Source organism: Camarhynchus parvulus, chromosome 1 (genome assembly GCF_901933205.1).
Source record: "Camarhynchus parvulus chromosome 1, STF_HiC, whole genome shotgun sequence".
Taxonomy (NCBI): domain Eukaryota; kingdom Metazoa; phylum Chordata; class Aves; order Passeriformes; family Thraupidae; genus Camarhynchus; species Camarhynchus parvulus.
In genome coordinates this window covers 39,882,331-39,905,690 of record NC_044571.1, presented here as the reverse complement: position 1 = coordinate 39,905,690, position 23,360 = coordinate 39,882,331, and the positions used below count along the sequence as shown (strand labels likewise).

General features: G+C 35.0%; 1 protein-coding gene across 14 annotated transcripts in view; it reads right to left on the bottom strand.

Moving 5' to 3' along the window:
- Window positions 1-23,360, bottom strand: part of DOCK9 (dedicator of cytokinesis 9) — a 114,974-nt gene that overhangs the window by 13,316 nt on the left and 78,298 nt on the right. For 7 of the 14 annotated variants that reach the window (XM_030961970.1, XM_030961996.1, XM_030962014.1 and 4 more), the window contains exons 30-45: window positions 22,947-23,058; window positions 20,428-20,606; window positions 19,531-19,647; window positions 18,714-18,834; window positions 18,069-18,202; window positions 14,851-14,965; window positions 13,925-13,991; window positions 12,456-12,503; window positions 10,576-10,712; window positions 7,639-7,754; window positions 5,792-5,929; window positions 5,297-5,479; window positions 4,568-4,681; window positions 4,212-4,427; window positions 2,466-2,523; window positions 592-698 (exon numbers count right to left, since the gene is read on the bottom strand). In XM_030961970.1, the coding sequence (XP_030817830.1) occupies window positions 592-698; window positions 2,466-2,523; window positions 4,212-4,427; window positions 4,568-4,681; window positions 5,297-5,479; window positions 5,792-5,929; window positions 7,639-7,754; window positions 10,576-10,712; window positions 12,456-12,503; window positions 13,925-13,991; window positions 14,851-14,965; window positions 18,069-18,202; window positions 18,714-18,834; window positions 19,531-19,647; window positions 20,428-20,606; window positions 22,947-23,058 (1,962 nt within the window). Of the gene's footprint in view, window positions 1-591; window positions 699-2,465; window positions 2,524-4,211; window positions 4,428-4,567; window positions 4,682-5,296; window positions 5,480-5,791; window positions 5,930-7,638; window positions 7,755-10,031; window positions 10,076-10,575; window positions 10,713-12,455; window positions 12,504-13,924; window positions 13,992-14,850; window positions 14,966-18,068; window positions 18,203-18,713; window positions 18,835-19,530; window positions 19,648-20,427; window positions 20,607-22,946; window positions 23,059-23,360 lie in introns of all 14 variants that reach the window. The other 7 variants (XM_030962047.1, XM_030962006.1, XM_030962039.1 and 4 more) reach the window with 2 other exon arrangements.

The window sequence follows — 23,360 nt, the reverse complement described above, 5'->3', positions numbered from 1 at the left end:
CATAGCTTTTCATGCAAGATTATTAACATTTTCATATAGGCTGCTGACTAATAAAATTTACTGTAGACCTTGCACAGATGGATCAGCAAACACACAAGGAGTGAAACTTAAGCCAGGAAAACACATGGACACAAGTTTAGTGTCAGTAAAACTACTTTCATTGTTATGGCATATTTGCTTCGGGAAATTGTAAACAGCAGAAAACCAGTGAACACATTTTCATGATTTCTGATGGAGTAATACTCTACATCCAAGTCAGTTTTACAAAACAACAGATTTTGCTAACTCTAATAAGTAACTCACATTAGTGTTCATCCTGTCAACTAGAATAAGCCCCCATTTTGCTTTTATTCCCAAAGTGGTGTTGAGTTGATGTGCTAGCACTATATTTAAAATACATGCATACGGTAAATTCTCTAAATCTAGCACACCTCACAGAATTCTTTTATTTCAGCTTTAGGTACAAATAGCAGATCATAAAACAATTATTGTATCTCTTACATCAGTAATTCTCCAGACTTAAACATAAAATTTGCAAAAATCCCCAATCTTTCCATGCATGTAAATTTTAACATTTTTATGTTTACTTACTTCATTGAAGTGAACATCTTGCATTCCAACATCCTCCATCATCGAAGCCTCTTCATCTATATTTGGTGTGATTACTCTGAAAGCAGTACAGCCTTGCCTAAACATCCCTGTCATTGAAAAAGAAATACAAACAAATTTAATTTTCTGCAGCAGGATAACATTGGGCCATTTTGTGATTCTGGATAAAGCAGAAGCCATGTTTAAATATACCTATCACCAAATAAAGGAATAGATCAGCCTCCCACTGCATGATTAAAATACAAGACCTTACATTACTGTGAATGTACAAATGGGTTTTAAAAAACCCGAAAACGTTAATACCTGGACGCCTACCTATCAAACTAAGTAGTGTCTGAATCTTCCTACTTTATCTTAAATTTGTGTCTAATCTACCCCACCCTAAGTCTAAGGTACTCAAGGTAACTTTTACAGTATTTAATTAAACTGCCATGAAGTTTACTTACTCAACTGGACCTGAGTACAGGAGCAGGACCTGGCACATAGTTTTTTCCAGTCTGAATAATATGAATGACATTAACCATAAAAATATGATCAAGGGATGGCAAAAGATTATTTAAACACAGAAAACCAGGAAAACTAACAAAATACCAATCTAAATTTCTTTATTGAAAAAAAAAACCAAAAATGGAGTATAGAATGTTCCCATGTCTTTTACTCATGCTGTTTAGATATTTTTTATTACATTGGACTGCTGAATTAGGGCAATCAGTAAATATTATGGAAACTTAAAGATTTGCACATATTTATTTTACAACTCATTCCTCCAAAGATTCTTGCTGCTCAGTGAGGAGTTCTGGCCATCAGAGGTTTTATTGAATGATTGCCTCAAATGCAAGAGGCTCTTCTGTTCTTAGAAGTACCACAGGTAGGAGTTTGACCCTCTGTACTACTGAGAGGAAAAAAATTTTGTACTACAGTATACAAAAATATCAGAACACCCAAAGGACTCACAAATAAATAGAGACTACCACTAGTTCTCAGGTATCATCAGGCTTCCAACTGGACACAAAAATTTGTCTAAGCAGCTTATTTCAGATTTGGTCTCAGAGAAGGTTCTGAAATCACTGGGCCAAAGAAATCAGCCTATACACTGCACAAGCATTTGATGAGAAGCACAACAAGAATAGAGATAAGTCATCTTTTAGACTCATGATTTTACTTCATTTGAACTGCCAGGCAAAGGCAAAGCTAAAAAGATGCAAACATGAATTTGCCCACAAATCCAAAACACTATCTCATAATCATAATCAGTTTTAACAGATTCCTGAAATTTTCTTCAAGAGAGCCCTTTTTGTTAATTGAAGTTCTATCTCAAATCCCTGACTGACAACTCTTCTGATCCTGTAGATGAAAGGTAGTTTTCTACCCTATCTCAAGGGTCATCAGAATCCACTTTTACAAACAGCTGCTGGCACAGAATATACCACAACAAGGTGAAACAGCCTGAGCACTATTGTCATTGATTGAATGTCTGAAAATTTGTACAAATTTATTTTGACTACTCTGGCAGTGCCAGGTTTCCCTAGAGGCAGTGAGAGACTGACTGCTTGTAGAACAAGAATATTCACAGATAACTTTGCTTTAGAAGGGATCTGATTTGAGCTATTAGCAGCTCTGGTGAATAATTAAAACTTTTACTTTCCAAAAATTTTACTTTGCCTTTGCCTAAAATGCTGCCCCTTAGATATACAAGTTTACTCTTAAGTATGTGAGTTTGTTACCTGGTTAGGTCAGAATTTTTTTCCCTAGTGAACACTGAAATACCTACAACTTCCTCAAGGAAACAATTGATTTTCCCAAACTCTAATAAAAAATATATTTGAATACATGAAAATAAGGTTTTGAAATCATACCTTTTCGTGTGAGATATTCTGCAACCAGTGCTGCTACATGGACATAGCACATTGCTGCCTAAAACAGAAACAGTAACAATCTTTTAAAATACAATTAAAATGGGAATATTAAAAACAAGATATGTAAGGAGAGCAAGAGTATGAGACAATTTTTTCAGTTTTCCTTTATGTTGCTTTGCAGGAGATATTCTATGACTACTGCAAGAATTCTCCACCTCATTTATGTAAAGCAGTAACTCTGCAAGTGCACTCACTCCTTCTTAACCAGAGCCCTGAGTGGCATGGACAGCAGCTCACAACCTAAGAGTGACCCTGGGTCACAAATCACAAGGTAGGAACATCATGCTGTAATAAAAACAAGTTAATCTCTCTTTTGGGGGGAGGTATTTTAAGTGTTAAGCTATTAATGATTCTACTCAACATTTGGTAGCCCTTCTGCTAATGTGTTTTGTGTGCTTTTTGGCTCCTGACCAAGAAAAATGCAGAAGAAACTGGTGACAGGACATTTCAGAGCAGCAAGAGAGATCTAATCTATGAATGAAATTTGAAAGAATTGGTGCAGTTTGGAAAACAGAAAAAAAAAGAAGAGGGACAGAATAATTTTCAGATATCTGAGATTTTTAATGGATTTGACACTGACCACTTTTCTCCAAAAAAATAAAAAGATTTCACATCCTTGTTTTATTAAAAAGGCTTAGGCTTTCAGCAAAGTAACTATCAGTTGAACAGCTCAAATATGGAGGCTGCACATCCTCAAACAATGGAGGTGAAGGAAAAAGGTAAAAATCTGCCAGAAGTTCTAACTCCTACTTTGTATTGAGTTGAACTTGATGATTTGCAGACCTCTTCATCTAGTTGCACAGTCAAAAATTCCAAGATTTTAACAAAAAAATGAAAAACATAACTGAAAAGGACAAAAAGACCTTGTCTTCTTAGACAGGTGAAGCTGTTCAGTTCAAAAGACAAGCTAATAACAAAGTAATGTGTGTGCCTTCTGTGTTGCTACCATGTAGAAGAGAATTCTAGCACTAAGAACTGAGTTAGGAAGATAGCACCTTCATTTCTTGGAGATCTTTATTTGCTTACATGATGCTCATTTTAACAGATGTTTATGCAATGCAATGATTTCATACAAATTTACTTTCAGATAGAAAAACCTTCTAGAAAGAGACAAAATTAATCTGTATCCAGTTAAAGCGTTAAAGTCTCATTAAGACATATAACAATCCCCAATTCTGCTTTTTGCTAGAACTGAATATTTTAAGAGCACAGTAAAAACAGAAAGCTTCCCTTTTATTCAAACAACACAAGAAATTATTTGTCAGTTTTGAGAACATTAGTAGTTTTTTTAATAAGCAATTTGGAATAAAACTAAGCTAATTCTGTAAAGGCAACTGGAGGAGAATTCAAGGAGTGGCTTTGAGTGTTTAAACAAGTAATAACAAAGATATTTTTAAGCAAAAGGCCTCTCTTCCATGGCTTGCATTGTGCATTCCATTCTTAGTAGTGTGTCAGTTATAGCAGTGAAACATGTTCCTTACATTAATAACCAGAAATTACTTACAGATGTACTTGGGTAGGACAAAAACTTATCAGCTATTGAAACCAATCCAGCAACAATTCAAAAATTGTTAAAAAGATTTATTAAGTTACATGCTAGCAACTACATATAGAACATTCCCTTTCTATAAAGATAAGCTTAACCTTATTACAGAGCTAAAACTAATTTGTTTTTTATTCTCTTACCTCTGAAAGATCTCCATTTTTAACATGGATCCTTGCCATGCTGTCTAACCATGTCTTCCTCAATTCAGGTGTACTTGCATAGGACTTTGCCAAGCTGTACTGGAGGTCTACGAGCATTTCTGGATCATTCTCATGTTCCTTCATCTGAGCCGTAGCCATCAGCACCGTACGAATCCGTTTGGTTAAATCCTTAACATCAGAAGGGAATGTAGTGTGCTAAAACATGCAAAAGTCAGGTTAACTACAGTGTTTTCCTAGTCATTGCACAACAAAGTTATAAAACAATACTGGAAAAGATGCTGTGAAAGAGTCTTCAAGCATCCTTCTACAGTACGGAAATAGAAATAAAAACAAACCTTAATAATTCTGTCGTTATTGGCACAATTGTTGATGATGGAAAGAGACTGCTGAAATCTAGTTCCCCCAATTCCAACCACATCAGCAATTAACTGGCTTACTGAAATAATAACCTTGACAGAAACAAACATCTTGTTAGTGCATATTTCATTAAATACCCTTGAGATGTACCTCTAAGGCAATTACAAAGGAAGTTTTGTTCTTGTTAATTGAAAAATCATTCTCCTAAATAAAATAATGTTTGGGGGTTCTTTTCCAATTACTTGTACAATAACATAGGATAAAGCAGGTTTGTGTAAATTCAAGACACATGACTGACTGCTAGGTGAACTAGCCAGAGGTCATTAAACTGCCAAACTACTGCTCCCAGCTTTGTCAAGACAATTTTCAAATTATTTGCACTATTTTAGACTTCTGTGTGCTTGTTGCTGCATTCTTTTCCTTCTTCAGATGCAACAGGATACACCATTTAACAAACAAAATAACATCTACAAAACAGAATGTTTGCACTGACAAATAAAATTCATTTCCTACAAAACACAGGGTCATCCAACTGTTTCTAAGTCTTTCCTTGTACTGAATATATTTTTATGGCCATCTTCTTACTCTTGGTACCAACCTTACTTGAACCCCAAATAAATTATTTTAAGTCTATCTGACAGGGCTTTGCACACTGGTATGCAACTGTGTATCTACAATATTAAAAAAAAAAAAGGAAATATACTAACTTGCAGATGTGTTCGAACAAAAGACTTCTTCCCTGTGTAGTCAAAATTATTTCTCATCAAAAAGTACAGTAACTGGGAAGCTTCATTGCGAATTGAACTCAGCTTGGAATTACAGTACTTCAGAATTTCATAGCACAGTGCAGAACACATATCAGCTCTACCTTCATAAAATGTAGAAGGAAACTGAAGAAAAAGAAGAAAACAAAGAATTTATTCATTAAAACTAGGGTCAGATCTTGATAAAATAAGCATGTCAAGAGAAACATAAATATATTCATATCCTCAAACTGTGGAAAGAGCAAGAGTTAGAATAGGTCACGACACAAAACAATTTTTACAACTTATCAAAGGACAAGCATTCCACACTGTTGAGATCAGTTCAGTCCTTATTCACCAATTTTATTTTGGGATGTTAGTTCTTATATTCTTATATAGTATATTGTTAACTAAAGAACTGGACAAGTACATGAAGATGAATTTTTTAAAACTTCTTACCTTGAAAATAAGTGCCCTTAAAGCACTGAATACATTTTTCAATGCTGTTTCAGACTGATTCTTTTGAAGGAAGCAGAGGTATACATCAAATACTTTCTTCATCAGTGGATTATGTCCGTGATCAGTCAGTAGCTGATTCTTTAAAACAACAGCAAGGATTTATGAGTTTTGTACAGCAATACATTTATTCTATAAGAACATATACAGATCATCAAAAAGCAAGACATTTAAAAAAATATAACCTCTATGGCATTACCAAGATGTATGATAACACACACACATCTGAATTCTAACTAGGTATTTCTAACACTTCATTAATTTTGCTTATAAAGGAAGTGTTGCCTTCTGAATAGACTTACAGAACATGATTGTTTTTATCAGTTGTTAATTAAATCCATTACTATTAATAGCTTTTTGAGGGGCACACTCAAAGTATTAACAGACTTTGCTTACACTGGCTTTAGCTTTAGCAGCCCACACAGGGGAATTTTCTCATAGCAGGATCTCCTACTACAAGGTGATTCTACAAGGTCCTGCCCCTTCTGCAACTCCCCTGGGTGCACTCCACTCTTCCTTATCATCACTGCAAATATACAGGCATATATAAAGGAGTGGAAGAGGCTGGGTTCAGACTGGACATAAGCAGAACTTTTTCTACAGTGAGGGTGCTGAGGCAAGGGGACAGGTTGCCCTGGGAAGTAGAGGATGCCCAATTCCTTGAAAGGTTTTTTCAAGGCCAAGCTGGATGGGGCTTTGAACAACCTGGCCTAGTGGAAGTTGTCTCTGCTCATGCAGAAGGGTTGAACTAGATGATCTCTGAAAGTCCCTTACTATCCAAACCATATGACTCTGATTTTATGTATTTTAGTGCAGTTTATTGAATAGAAGCTCCTGATTGTCCTGTTTTATTCGTATCTTTGAGACTATTCTGGCATACTCTTGCCTATCTTCTCAATATACAACACAGAGATAACCTTGAAGAATTGTCATTCCAAGCATGATGGGTTGATAATTGAAGGATAATTAGTGTTCATTCCTCTTTAAATCTTCATAGCTAGTTTATTAATTTTCAATTCTGTAAACAGATCTGTGGACAGAACTGGCTCTAAACTCTACTAAATTAATTACCAGGAAAAAAGGAAGCTCATTGTAAATAAGCTCATGTTTTCGTAACTAAAGATAAGACACTAAATTTGAATCTTCAAGCAAGAATCTGGATACACTGCCCCAATTAAAGGAGAAACAAGCTAGAGTTATCATCTCTCCTTTTTATGGCTTCAATTTTAAAGTCTGGAAAACTTCAGAAAAACAGCCAAGAGGGGTAAGTGGTGTGCTATATAAAGATTCCACAGGAGAGCTACAGCAACTGATACAACTAAAAGAAGTCTTATTAGTGTGTTGGACAAATGGAAAAAAAGCTACAGAAGAGGAACACACAAATCACTATTAAGGTGTGCATTACTATAATAAGCAGCCAAGTTCAATATGAAAGTCTGAGAGTACCCAATTATGGTTTTGCCACAGATCTTTCACCTCACATGACCTTTAAAAGCCACTTTTACCACTAATATTAGATAGACACTAAAGCTCCTAGAATTATTTTTAAGTTAGGCTGAGGAAGGAGCTTTTCCCATAGATTACTGCTGGTGTATGATGTGTAGCTAAAGCCAAAGCATTTTGCTGTGAGACATTATCAGTTTTACATGAAAATAATAAAATACAATGCTAGAGAAGCTAAAAATAGCAATGCTATTTAGACTATAAAAATGTAACTTAAAAATAGTTTTTAAAAGTATTTATTCTCAAAGATACTTAGGGGAAAAGTTAACACCAAGTCATGAACAAACCTTAAAAGCCATTGTGAATAATGACAGAGTGTCCAGAATTGTAATGCAAACTTCGGTGGCAACATTTGCTTCAAGTAAAGACTGGTGAAGGACATCTGCATCTGAATGGCCATAGCCTACAGAAATTCCAAATGAAATGTAAGTGCTGGATACGCTCATTTAAATGTTTTTTATTTCCAAAAGACTTGCTGAACTAGGAAGAGATTAACAAGTAAAAAGCCTGACAGAAGTTAGTATTCAATACAGGAAAATAATTCAGATGCATTTAAATAGTTTCAAATATGGTCAGACAATTATTCTAACATAATTTGCAAAGGACTATAAAACATATTAAGGAAGAATTTCAAAAACAGAAGCATTAAACAGCAGTTAAAATGATGTGATATTTCATATATATGTGCATGTAGGCACAAATGTATATATATATATATATATAGATATAAAGCTACACAGTTATATATATATATATATATACACACACACATATATTGGTAAGTACTGCAGTAGGATGAAGTTACAGCTGAAAATATGTTGTTTTAGCAATTTAGTGATGTTACAATGGTCTCAAAGTTAATCACAATTCAACCAGGATAAAAATACAAAATAGTAAGAGTTGAAGGAACACAATCCCATACTTATATGCAGTTTACCACTCCAGAATGAATTCTGCTCTTGTAGCAATACAATGCAATATCTCCATATTTAATAAAAACATTCTATCACTTCTAGCTCCACAGTGAACTTTAATAATTTTTAAAATGTACCCTGCCTCAGCACTGATAATAATGTGTCACTTCTGTTCCCTAATAGTGGTCATGAAGCACCAGATTGACAAACGTGACTGGGCTGCTTTATAAACATGTGGTCTGGGTCATGTTTATATGTCAGATTTACAGACAAATTAGCATCACTAAATCAATGACAAGGATGACAAACTTGTTGAGATCAAGTAAAGAACAGGAGAAATGCCAAACTCTAATGACATCTGGCCACTTCTTTCTGCACGTTCTTGCTTCCCTGGCTGAACTACACACATATGCCCATAACCACCAGTTTCTTTAGATTTATATGTCCTTCCTTTAAGCACAAAACTATACTGGAGTTTCTCAGAGATGAAAGGTATCATACCTTTCAGGTATGATAGGTATTGAAAAGGTATATATCAAAAGGTATTTCAGTTCTATTTCTAGCTTAGGTGTTTAGAAAGGGAGAAAATAAGTTCATAATTTACACTAATAGACAACTATCTTGCCAAAGAATCTTGATTTTAGAAACAAGTAAAGCAACTATTTCCACCAGACACTTCCTTTCTTTATGTATCCTACACAAAATATGTGCAAGATTATTCAAGCTCTGAATGCTATTTTGGATACGTGATAGAGGCAGACTGACAACTAAACAAAACTGTAAGTTAACAACAACAGAACAAAAATATAAAAATCAATTTCATACTTCATGTGGTTTTTACAGCAACATAATTTGATTTGTAAAACCTTGGTCAATACAATGTGTAATATTCTGATATTTATTAACTGTCCATTAAAAAAAACACCTATTATCAGTTTAGACAAAATTATCTGAATAAGACACCTTCCTTCATAATTTCCTTCAGTTGGAAAAGAATGGAAAGTTTCTTTTTACATAAGCATGCATTTCTTAAAGTCTTTCAGCTCTTTGTTTCGTAAAAAATCAGTAAACATTGCCAAGTTCCAAAAGCATGAAATCTCTTTGCACAGGGACATGTTATCTGTTTCTCAGAGTTTTTTTTTTAACCAGTCTTTATCTGCAAAGTATTGTACTGTACCAAATGTGTAGCCACATAGTGTAAAGGCTTTCTTTTGTGTATCAACAACCATGTAGAAATTATGATGATACAGCAGTAGCAGACTGATTGCAAGGGAAAAAATTAATTTCCACATACTTGTCTGTCATTTTAAAAGCAGGCATTTGCATTTTTTAGATTTAAACAGATGTGATAATGTATTTATGAATAGAGAGGTTTTGTGGGATTTTTTTTTCACTTTTACACAAGACAATGTGATAAGTCTTGTGCAATTAGGCTAAATTTTGCTTTATATTACAGAAAAAGAGCTAAAAGATTTTAAGAGACAGTTAGATATGCTTTGAGAAATCAAAGAATGAACACAGTGAAAATACAGTTAACTCAAGTTTTGCTGCACACAACTCTTCAATACCAGTGTTGTATTTTACTGAATTAGTCAACCAGTTTCATTGTTTTTTGAAGCTGAAATTTGAGAAATGGTGCTTCAGAATACTTTACATACAGTATATTGCAATTTAGAAGCAGAATGTTTAAAAAGATAGGCCACAAGCAGATTTAGTTTTCAATACAGCAGTCTATACAAGCTGACTTCAACCTGATTAAATCTTACCATTGTCTACAGAAATTCCAAGAATACTTGATATCTTTCTCACACTGAAAACAGAAAAATCACTTCATTATTGGACGCTTTTTCACTTCCAGACAAACTAAATCATGGGCTCGCAATCTTTGTAGAAATTCTAAGAAACTTATTTCTCCTCGGGGGATGTCAAAACATGGAGATATGGTCAGAATACATATATTTAATTTGAGACTAGTAATTTATAAGACCACGTAGGAGAAAAAAACTGAAGCTTAATAAAATAAGTAGGAAAAAAAAAGTCAATTTAGTAACTGTGCGCAGCACAAGTCTGAGGCATACAAAACTAAACTATTTTAAGATAGATTGTAGTTAACCATGCTCCATGTTATGGCACCACCCAGCAGTGATTGTTCTATCACAAAGCAGAGAACAGACCATGGACTGCTTCCAGCTATTCGTTTGACCTGGAACAGTAAAAGTCATTGGGATGCACTGGTGTGGCTCTGGGACCTGTCTCTGGTGTTGTGGTACTGGCTGAGGATGACAGATGTTATCATGTCATGAGACTTACTGTGGTTAAAAGTGAGAGAGTTATCCAGGCTGCTCAGCTGCTGCAATCTGGCATGCATCATTCCTGTTCTGTTACGGGAAACAGGCAATGTCTGAGATTTTCGATCATGAACTATGGATCCTAACCCCTCCTGGTTCCTGCAAGATGGGTGAAATGGGATAGAAGCAAAAGTTAGACATGTCAAACTGCAGCAAGACAGGAAGTGCTGTTAGTTAAGCACAAGAAGTTTTATAGAAAGAATTATAACGCAACCTATTCACTGTTTTCTTTATAAAACAAAAATAGGTAGCTCAAAAAAAAAGCATCATAGCAAACTCTTTCTTAAAACCTCAGCGCATGAAAGCAAAAGCACACAAGCAGTCACTCTTGAAGTGCTAAATTTACTTCAGAGCTTTCAAAAAATATAGTATTTGCAAACATAAATATTCTGAAAATATTCAGAACCCAAAACTGAATCCTCTATTTTGATTGCAAAAAAAATCAGCAAAAAAAGTTAGGACACACAGCAGTAAAATTAGAAAGCACACATGCAACAGGAGAGCAGGAATTAACTGAGATAGTATGATATACTTCTTACCCAAGCAGGAAGGGAGAAGAGCCATAGACTTTGTTAAATTTGCAGCAATCAAATGAAGAAAACAGAAAAGTGATCTGTGTTAGCAATCAGTACAGGCTAACTTCCTACTGTGTACCACCACCAGAGCTGATGAAAAATGAAAACCAGTGCTTGAACTGCAGAATTCCCTGTTTCCTCTCATTCTCTGTCATTTGTGTATTTTAACAGCACGTGCATTGACTGTGATATACTTCAGTGCAGTGACAATGTGAAAGACATGAAAGTTACATTTACTGGGAAATTCACAACACCAGATGCTTTCCACAGCTCAGCATTTTCAACATTAACATGCAGCACACAGACCAGGTGATCAGTAAACAAAAAAGAAGTGTGGTAGTGTCCTCTACAAAATCATCAAACAAAGTAGTTGGAAGAACTTTTATAAAAAGCTTGAGAATTAGAGACTCCTGTACATCCAGAGTTTGATGTACATTTGAACACAAAGATTACAATCAAAACCTTAAGAAAGCCAGATTTATTTTTGAGGTTTTTATGTTATGTGAACCATTTTTCCCTCAGAAAAATCTCCAAGGAGACAGTCAAGTCTGTAGAAGAAGATTCACATTATCTAAATTAAAACCAAAAAAGGCTAACATTATAGTTAGAATGTATTACCATCCAAAGTCAGCAACAAATTTCTCACTGAGTTCAAGAGGGCCAGTATTTTAACCACATTAGTTTAATCATAACACTACCATGTTAACCACAGCATAAGGCCTAAAGAAGTTGCTATCTTTGGCTCCATTAAAAAACACTTTGTATTTAAAAAAATAATGCAATATATTAAAATAAATTAATACAAGTTTCTGACTCCCACAGATTTTCTTCAGACTCCAAATTTAAAAACAGCAGTGTTGGAATGTTCACTACTCACCTTCAAGTAAAAACACTATATGTATGAAATTTCTGAAGCATTTCAATTTATGCGGTTTTATGGCCAACTGAATAAACAAAACATCATAAAATTTCTTTCCCAAAGACATTATTTCAATGAAACAATGCTGTAAAAGATAGCATTTAAGGGGTGGCTTCTGAAGTCATCATTAAAAAACAGCTCACAGACCATTCTTAAACAAATACCAGACTTCCAGACAGGATACAGATTTGTTAATATGGTAACCAGTTACTTACTTCAAAATCTTGTGCATCATTTCACACTAACTCTTCTACTTGTGCAGTTTATTTGTTACAGAAGTTCAAGGCATATCTTACACAGTGCAGTTATTAACAAACAAGACAGTGACATTTAAATTCCACACAGTACCTGGCTATGTATCGTTTCCCCATGTACTGGAACTGATGTAAGCACACTCTGCAGAGAACACAAGTCAGAGAAGCCACACTTTAAAAAACCTTTTCTAGATTTATGTACACTGGAATTATTTAATAATTATTGTTAACTTTAAACTCTTGCATCATAAAAGTTCTTTACTTCTCCCAGCCTTAAAATTCCTTTCAAGACCGCAAGTCAAGAAAAGGTAAATGTGTCAATTATCTACAAATGGAAAACAAGACAGGGCAACTAACATGGAAGAGGGAAGCAAAGAGATAACCAGACATTGCCTATTTACACCAATTTTGTAAATTGTGTGTAAGTGTTCAAAATAAGGGCAAAACATTTTGTTTCCCTTCACCCCAGCCTAAACTCACTTGGTTACAAATTGTTTTTTTTTTTTTTTGTTGGGTTTTATTTAAGGTCTCCAGATTCCAGGATAATAGTTTCTGAAAGAACTGTTTTCAAAAGGGAATATGCTTTTATAACGAGATGATGACAAAGACAAACTAACAACAGAAAATATTCATTAAAAAAGTAATCCATATTACTGGTAACTGCACAACAGTAATGACTAATTAACTAGAAGTCATATTTTCAAATCAAGAGAAGTAGTGTGAGTGGAGCTGTAATACTGATTTTATTTTACTCTTTTCACACTGTAAACATTTATTCCAATAATACGGAAAACAACACAACATCCTTGTTGATCCAATAAGATATTCTAAAAGTTCTTTTCTAAAGTGTAAAGCCAAAATGAAAGCCAGTTTTCAGGCTCTGTCTTCCATGTGCCAGCTGAGAATGAGAGAAAAGACTGCCTTACTGCTTCTTCAACTCAGCTTCATTTTTTACTGAGACCTTGAGTAGCTCAGCTGTCTCCAACCTGCCAAGGCACAATGGTGTTTGCCTTCCCCAGACTTGTCATTCTGAGCACAAAATAACCTCAACTCCTCCTTCTGAGATCTTCTTGTCTTTTAGACTAGTGGACTCATAGTGGAATGGTAGACTCATCCTGTACCTATTCCCTTAGGGAACAGCAGAGGACACATGAGGAATCCTAGGAGCACAGTTCTGAAGTTATGCAATTCAATCAGTTTTGCTACACAACCATGTATTTGCAATTTAACAGCTGATGTTACAAGACACAGTTTAATGCAGAAGGGTATCAAAACAGTTGGTTCCTCTTCCATGAGCACTGCAATACTCTGAGCATTGTTTGTTGCTCAGGAACCCCCTGAGATCCCTTCTGTATAGTTTGATTCCAGAGACTACCATGGACTTGGACAGACATGCAATTGTGAACATCAAGTTAAGGACTTCTGAACACATCAGCACAATATTATTAAAAAAAAAACCAAAACAACAACCAAAAAAGCATTTACACATGCTTATATCCACACTCAAATTGTTAATAGAACAGCAAAACATACAGCTGCATGACAAGCACAACAAAAACTTACTCTGTAATGGTGAAAAAGTCCATGAGTTCAGATTTTGTAGCCTTGTTCCAATATGTAAACAATGCATCTAGGAAAATGAATAACAATTTAAAAGATAACAATTACTATTTGAAGTTTTCCTTAAAACTGATTATACAAATGTTCATATCAATTCTCCAAATGAGTTTCTGCAATATTATGTTAATTAATACCCCATAATATTCCCATCCAATTTAATATTTTACATAGTAATAATTGTGTAGTCTGTAGTGCCTACAGTCTATAACAGTGTAAGACTTCAGAATATTTCAGTCTGTTAGTTCTATAACCTGCTTCTTTACAGAAGGGTCCCAACATTTTTTTTTAATTAAAATGAATTATTTTTCTTTGATCACAGACAGGGATGATTCCAAGATGTATGATCCTAACAAGTAAGATGTGCCATTCATGCCCGGTTTCTATACCCCTGTAACCTTCTCCAGGATAACACAACTCTTTCAAAAATTCAATGGATCATCTCACAAACATCCCAGGAGAATGACGAAGCACTAACATCCCCATATTACAGAAGTGGAAATATATACAACAATCAAATCATTTGGTTCCTCGTAATACAGCAAGTTCTGCAGAACAGAGCCCAAGACACTTTTACAGAACAATGAATTATTCTTCACCTCTGTTTTCCAAACCAAACTGTACCATTGCACACAAATATTCACTTCCTTAAAAAGTCCTTTAGTTGACCTCACACTTTGAATAAATAATGAGTACTTAATGCTTACAAGGTTTCAGTCAGATTATAATTTGAGTGATTACACATATTTGTAAAATGCAGCACATCAAGGTACCTACACCTATATTCTGCTGATTTTGAGAAGTTATTGAAATAACAGGCATAAATCCAGCAAATGACTTTGAATTTATAAAAAGCAGGAGGAATTACCTACCATCTGACATGCTTCTTAAAATATGAAGGAAACACATGAGCAGGCTTTTGATCTCTGCTTGGTCAAGTTTGTCATATCGAACAACAGAACTCCCTAAAGTGCTGCTCTGCTGGTTCTGAAAAGCAAACAGATGTATTTTGGCTGAAGAGTTCTTAAAATGATAAGAAACTAAATTGTTTTCAATTGCTTTAATAATTCCTGCAGCAGAAAAAGGATCTCAGAATGGAGACAAAAATGTTTCATGTAAAGACAGGTCACTAAAACACACATTACACACACCAAGTATACCAAATTAAGCCTCTTTGCTTTGCTTGTTTTTAATTCCTTCTAGGTATATTTTTTTCCCCTTAGGAGCAAAAGGAAAAGTGACACACCTAGGAGTGATTACTGAACAAGTTAATTATACCTAGGTACTCACATTGTAGAAATCAAGCCTGGCCCTTCTGCTTAGACTGAATACTTGAAAACCAAATGCTACTGTTAGGTGATACATATATGCTCCTTTGCTTTTCAAGGGACTTTCTGCTAAACTGTAGACAGAGGACTGCCTCTACAAAATTTGTTCCATTTAGAGATATAAGAACCTCAAGAAAAACATACATGAAGGGCAATAATATGCATTCTGGAAGACTAACTACTACTAAGTAACTTGCTCTTCCCCTCCCCTCCTCTCCCAACATATAAACAAACAAACCCAAACAAAAGCAAAACCCTCTCCCTGTTTCATTTTTTAATGCAATTCCTACACGTGTGGGAAGTTTATCAGCAACCCACAAGAGCATCATCTGTGCAAAAAGAAAAAAAGCTCTATAATTGGTCTTTCAAAATGTATACCACCAAAGAAAATTGGAAAAATAAAAATTGTAAAAATATATAACTTGAACTTTTGGCAGAGACTTGTAAAAGAAAAATTTCCACACAGTCTAGTGTTACAAAATCCTCAGTCTGAATCTTTTATAGATATACTGCATAAACTTTTGTTTAAAGTATAAATTATGCCCTTTATAGTGCCTAATTCTCACATCCAATATGCCACCTATGCAAATGGAAAATGAACAAGACAACTAATAAGTTTTCTGTAAAGTCAACAGTCTGGTATAATTGATCTGTACAACTCTTACTATAAAAAATTTACAAATATAAGGGTAGCCTCAAGGGAGAAAAGCACTTGGTTTCACAAACAAAGCAAGAAGTGACATTAGAACAACCCTTCCTGGCATACTCCTAACTGAAAGCAGGAGACACACTAACCATGAAGGAACATTTCACAGCAACCATTGACTGCTGAGCCCTTTTTTTTGCATTCTGTTGCATTAAAGAATTCCTGTCCTAAACCAATCTGTGACTCAGATACCAGAGTAAATGTGTGAATCACATACTATGATGAATAGCCAGAAGTTACTGTAATTTAGGAGGAGGTGGGCACCTCTGTGAGCTCAATTATTGCAGATTCTAAAGACCTCAAAAAGACATCAAAAACTGTTTATTTTGAAATATCTCTGGTGAACAAGGAGGTGCTACTCTACAGCTTTTTGGATGCTATAGCAGGCAATCAATGGGTGACAGAGCAGAAACAGAATTGTGTTTCCAAGACTCTAAGAAACTGCCCAGGGCACTAGATAATAATCCCACTAAGACTGTTGAAGATACACACAGATAAAATAGGACTGTAGCTATTTCATTTAGAATCATGTCAATAACCTAAATAAAGTATACACATATTGAAATAGAAACTGATATACTTCCAGTTATTCTGATTCCACAAGCATAATACTACAGATTATTCTGAAAGAAAATTAGAACAAAAACATGGCTCTTCACTATAATGATATCAAGCAATGAGCAACAACTTGGAGATAACATGCACTGAACAACTGATCTACTAGAAAGAAAGTTCAGAAAGCAACAAATAAGAAGCCGGGATTAAGTGTTATTTGGGGAAAATATCAACAGCATGCAAAACATAAATCCACTGTTACCTAAGTTGGCAGACCAGAGCAGAATTTTCAAAGGCTGTTGACTCCTTTGAAAACCCTTTTACTTGGTGAAAACACTACACATTAGTAATTAACAGCACAGCAACTAAGTAATAGATGACAGCATTGCCATTTAGCAACAGCGCATACCAAGGTATTTCTTTATTACCTTGGCCATAACCAAAGAAGAACTTTCAGTTCTATCAAAGACCCCAAGACTCAAACACTTCAGTTATTGAAACTGATTGGATTTTTTATATACTTGAACTAGATCCCATGCATGTACCCTAGGTTTGACATTTGAACATATTTTACAAGGTCAAATTGCATATATTGGGTTTGAGATTCAACTGTTGCAAAGAAGCGGCAAAACTACTGACCACACACTTCACTCAGAAGCTTAACTATACCAAGCACAAAAACCAGATACTTCTTGTAACTGAAGAGAGAAAGTAGTATGCAAAATGTTCTCTGGCAAAGCTGGGATTGTCAGAAGTGAAAAATCCATAGTAACACGGTTTTTCTTTGGAGGGTGACAATTTTCCTCTTCTTCTCCGCCTGGGCGCAAAGCATGAGCAGAGTGCCTTCTGAGAAGCTTCTCTCTCTGCCCCACGAAGGCATGTCAGGGTCAAGGGGAAAAAGTCAACATGTTGCGACTTGCACAACCAGAGCTAAGGAAATGAAATGTGATCAGCATTGACACAAACTCTAGAAAGACAGGACTGAATACCTCATAGCTGCTGCAGTCAAAGCCCCTAATTTGTAACAGCTTTTAAGAAATCGTTTAGAAAAGTCAAACTAAGATAAAAGAAATCACCCAGAGAAAGCACAAAAACTGGTTTTTTCAACGTTTTAAAAATGCCAAGTATACTGAGCATAGGAAGGGATGGAGTGATGATCTCCAGAAAATCAAAGAAGCTGTTCTAACTGGAATTCAATCCTCCGAAGCACAATTCAATACAGTTTATCTAGTGCCTTTCACTAGCAAAGGAAACAACAACTGCTTGCTTTTATCTCTACATTGAAAATCTGTTTGCATTTTTTGTGAAACAACTCTGTAAATGCAATGCAAAAGGAGTTCACAAGATAATTATTTTGCAAAAAATTTATATAAAATACTGTTTTGAAGTTATTCTAGAAAGCCCATTCACAATGGAGATCAGAGAAGTTAACTTCTATGAGACTTAGGATGAAATTTTAGAAATACACTTTTAGGATTTATCTTGGTTTGTTTTTTGTTACCTTGTCAAGAGAATTGCTCTTGTCACTGTGTCTTTCTGGGAGACTGTTTCCTGAGTCTGTGCTTATAAGAGAACCTCTTGAGTCAGCATTCCTCACACTATTAATATTTGGAGTCGATGTGGTGTAGGGGGAAGCTAAAAAAAAATAAAACCACAACCTCAAACAACATAAAGATCTCAAACAATACATACAAGTCACTCCATAGCTCAGTCAGACTTTTAAAATCACCATATATTTTTAAGCAGGCAAATAATTGATTCCATTTACTTATTTTTAATTAAGACAAACTTATTCTAGAATTTCAGCAAAGTATATATGTGTCTTAGGGTGACTGAGCACATACACCCTGACTTATGTACAACTATGTAGATATATGCATAAAAAACGTATGTAGCAATATATATACACTTCCATTAAGAAACATGTCTATCTAATAAAAAAAAACCAAACAAATTTTTCCCATTTTTTTATATCTTAACTATCACCTTTGACAGGGAAAAAAAGCAGCCCTGCTCTAGCAAATAGCTTTAGTTTCATATAAAAGAGCAAACCCCAAAAGATCCCAAAAGACAGATTTCATGTACAGAGTGAAAAAATAAAACAGTTCCTCTTTAATTATTTTATTTTACTTTTTTAAGTGCTTACCAATGCCAGAGATAACACCAAACAGATCTTTAGGGAGGTTGTTATCCAATGTGTTTCCTGATTTTTGTGGTGTTACTAACTGACTTGCAGTTGGCAAACTTGGTGCATCATCCTTTGTGCTCTGTTTGGTAAAGAGAGGAAAATGTGATTATTTTCCGAGATTAAGGACTTAGTGAATATGACATGTCTTCTAGAAAGAGATTTGTTAAGTATTTCTTACTTAAATTTTGATTTCTATTAAATATGCTCAAAATAATGGAGATGTTCATATTTTCATAAGCTTGGGATACCTTAAATCTTAAGATACCTCAGGAAACATTGAAGAAATGAGTATTCAATTGAATTTGAAACACTATAAAACAGATATTTCAAAAAGGCTCACATTAATTTTATTTCAAACACCCAAATATTTATCTTGTTGGAAGAGTTTAGGAGATTTTTTTTCTTAATACTAAATGGAACACAAGATAAGAACAGAAGTAAAATACATGAATAATTAAATCTTAGATTCTGTGTTCAATCATATCAATATATACCCTTCACAAATTATATTTTAATTAATTCTCCTCTAGCTCTCTTGCACTATAGGTCTTTCGAAATCACTCTCCTTTAGGGTTAAGTTCTTCTCTAATTTCTAGAAAATTAACAATCTTTCTGTGGTTCATCTGTTTCAATGCTGGACTGCGCTGAAAAATTGCAGAATTCTGAAGCTTCTGAAGCTCCTTTTTTTGCCAGGAGTATGCAGTACTTCATATACAGCTTACCAATAAATTATGATAAAAACAATTCAGAATACCAAACAGAAATTGTCACTCACATTGCTGGAAGGGTTAACAGGAAATGGAGACACATCTTTCACATTGATCCGCTGAACATTTTCTATGAGCAGACCAAAAAGTGGCAAATACATAGTGGCTATTCTTGCTTGATGGCCCTAAATAGAGTTTAACAGTTCATTAAACAACTACAGTTTTAATTTTTCATCACCAACTAGTTTTAATCTATTCACTCCTAAATTGCAAAAAAAGATTTAAAAAAAGGCATTTAATAAATATTTGCCAAGCTAGAGCTCACATTCATAAATGGCAAAAGCAGTGATCATCACTGTATTTCATTTTAATTTACAAAAGATCAGCAAATTTTATCTACTGTCTGAATAAAATGCAGAAAAACTCCAAAATTAATGTAATTTCAGCTAAGACTAACCAAGTAAATTAATATTATGTTAGCTTATGGAGTTAATGATACCTTTCATTACAATTTTGTTGGCTTCTCCACAGCACTGCTGATGTTATAAAGAGTCAGAAAAACAAAAATCACTCAAAATTTACCACCATGACTTGTAGTTTTCTTATACCCTTTCATAAATAATAGATGATGGAAGGACAGCTTCAAAATATTAAGAGCTAATATTTTATGAAATGAAGATCTTGAAACACACTTGTAAAAATCTGATTACTTTAATCACAGCAGTTAGAGTACACTGTGCTAAAATGCACATCCACACATAATTATATCAAAAGGTGCTTTGTCATTTCATTTGGTAAAAAGATGGAATTTGCAGATTGGTCTCAATACAGTTTTCATTACAGTCTGGGCAGAAATAATTTTGCTGAAAATTAACAAGGGTTTCTTCTATGAAAGAAAAAACTTTCTGTAGGTGTGCACACCTAATCTTTATTATTTTGTACTAGTAGCATAGCAATAGACTTACCCTGGTAGCATATCTATCATCAAAAGAATGCTTTATCATCAAATTCTTGAGCACACTGATGGCAATCTGCCTCACATCTCTGAATTCTTGTAAGGCATTGCCCACCTCCCTTAGAAGCAGTCCAACCAAGAAGTGATTTTTACAGAATTCATCAGTTAATGAATAGTCCAGCTGAAGGTCTGGAAGTAAAATACAAATTTCACATAAGGAATGGTTTTATTTAAATCAATTTACCAATCAACTTAACGCTGAAGTAAAACCCAATACATCAGACACAGCGAAGTCAAACTGCTCCCTCTGTAAAGTACCTTTTGTGTAATAAAAGAATCCAGTTTATTTATGTAGTGAATATATGACATCTTTAGAGAAACTTCAGCTTGAAGGGCTCATTTATTAGAACATATATATGTTTACAATGTCAGCTGAGGAGGGGTAGAGGAGTTTCTCATGTTCTCTGTCATTGCTCAATACAGTGATCAAAAATGAGATGCTAATCTCAAAGCACTTTCGTTTTCCAAAGAACTCTCTCAGTAAGGCAATCCCTTAAGTCAGAGAGAAGCAGATCTGAGACAGCACAGCCATTATACAGACATTCTACAGGCATTCCTGTAACACACTTAAGAGCCAGCCACATCACCTGAGATATCTTTTGCTCAACACAGCAAAACAGAACCAGAAACACTTCTTATAATGCTCTTCTTTCCTGGCTGAACTCCTAGCTCCCAGGGAGCATTTTATACTCTCCTTTATTGTGCAATCAGAAACATTGTCTTCTCTGGTTTTGCTATTTTTTAAGGTTCCCTAAGCCAGCAGCTCATAGTCTCTCTTTTCTATGAAAATAATTATGCAGAGTTATTATCCAAGACACTCCCGAAGGCTGAAAAAGCCAAAGACAGAAAGAAGTTCTAAGCAGCTCTTCAGCTTGTGGTCTCAAATCTTGCTTTATCTTGCTCAGCCTTGAGAAAACTGTTAATTAGTGATATTCAACTTTACTAACTAGCAGAGTCTACTGAATAAATATTTCAGGAAAAATAGCCTATTCTACAAAAATATGTTAGGCAAGTTTACTTGTTCCTTGTAAAAGCACCTTCTTTGCTTCTGTTTAGTGATTTCTGCTGTAGTTCAGTGCCTGGAAGAAATTATTGTGTCTTTACAGCCACAGAAGGAATAGCAAACATATGACTTGTTTTGGCAAAAGACTGGATGTACCAGGAACCCAGCTGGGCTGCACAGAACTTTCATGACTGAGCTCCTACACACACACACAAAAAAAAAAAAAAAAAAGAACTACAAAGTGGAAGAGAGAATGAGCTACAAAAGAGGAATACAGAAGTATTCAGGGAGAGTGCCAGGATACAGCTGAAACTGGTAATGGACATCAATAAAAACAAGAAAAGCTTTTACCACTACATTAGCATAAAACCCCTGAATAAGGAAAACATGGGATATTTGCTTAATGGGGATTGTGATTTAGAAACAGTGGGCTTGGGTAAGGCTGAAGTGGTCTATAGATTTGTAACTTTATCCTTCACTGACATGAGTCCCGGGCCTTAACAGTCCAGAGACTACCTTCAAGAAAGACAATCAGACCAGTGGATAAGGATCAGGTCAGGGATCTCCTGAGAGACCTCCAGCCATGCAAAATCCATGCCATCAGATGAGATGCTGAGAGAGTTAACTGATATTATTGGAAGATTGCTCATTATCACCTTTGTTAAGCCATGGTGAAGTCATTTTTCAGCAAGTGAAGAAGAAGAGTGTGACTGGGAATGGTCAAAATAAATTTTTAAATTTTAAATCATGTTTTAAGACTGAACTGTTGTAAGGGGAGAATAGCAGATGTTGACATGGTCATTGTATCCAAGGTGGGATATTTCAGTCTAGGTGAAGAGACACCCAAATGTGAAAAATAACTATGTGGATCACTCAAAAGGTGGAGGTTAATGGTTTGTACCCTATTTGGAGACAGCTGCAAGAGGAGTTTCCCAAGGACCATCCTATTTAATACTACTTCATCAACAACCTGAAAGGGGAGATGAAATACAGCCTCATGAAGCTTGTGGATGGGTACAGTCCATTTGCTCAAAGGGCAGAGCTGCATTTCAGAAGAATCTAGATTCTACAGAAATGACAATCAAATTCCATAAGGAATAATGCAAAATTCTGCACCTGGGATGGACAAACTTCCTGCAATGACACCAGGTGTGGCAGCACTAGCATTTCTAGAGAAAGGAAGGCCTGACATGATCAAAGCAAAAAATTGGGCTACAGACCTACTCAAGTCCCTTTAAACCTGAATAAATATATGAAAAAACGTTTACTGTCTCTCTTTGGAAAGATTACTCTGCTACCTGAGCACTTCCTTTAAATTTCAATTAAAGGATTGAAATTTTAGACTTGTATTTAACAATTTCAAGCTTTCCATCATCTCACAGACCTGAAGTTACACAGTGCACACATCTAATAATAAAAAGCTGACATACAAGAAATATGCCATACACTACTTTGGAAGAATTTACCTTGGTATCTCTGAACTCTGCCTTTTCCAAATGGCATTGGTAGATTCAATGGTATATAGTGCTCATGATTACAGACAACACGAAGAAATTCAAATTTGAATTCAAAAAGAGCCTGCAAAAAGAAAGTACAAATTAAACAATTGATGAAGTGATTTGAATAACATACTAAAACCAAATTTCTAACACAAAAGGGTGACTCATTTCAGTCTTGCACTATGTTGGATATAGACCTGTCAAAGTTCCACATGTCAGCAGCACAAAATAAATCCAGAATAACTCATACTTAACAACTGGTCCTATTCACTATTCCCGTTGTCCAAAATTTACAACCCTATTATGTATTGATGTAAGAAAAGTTTGGACACACAGCAGAATCTCTTTGGGCATCTGACACATGCTTTCCCCACTCCAGTA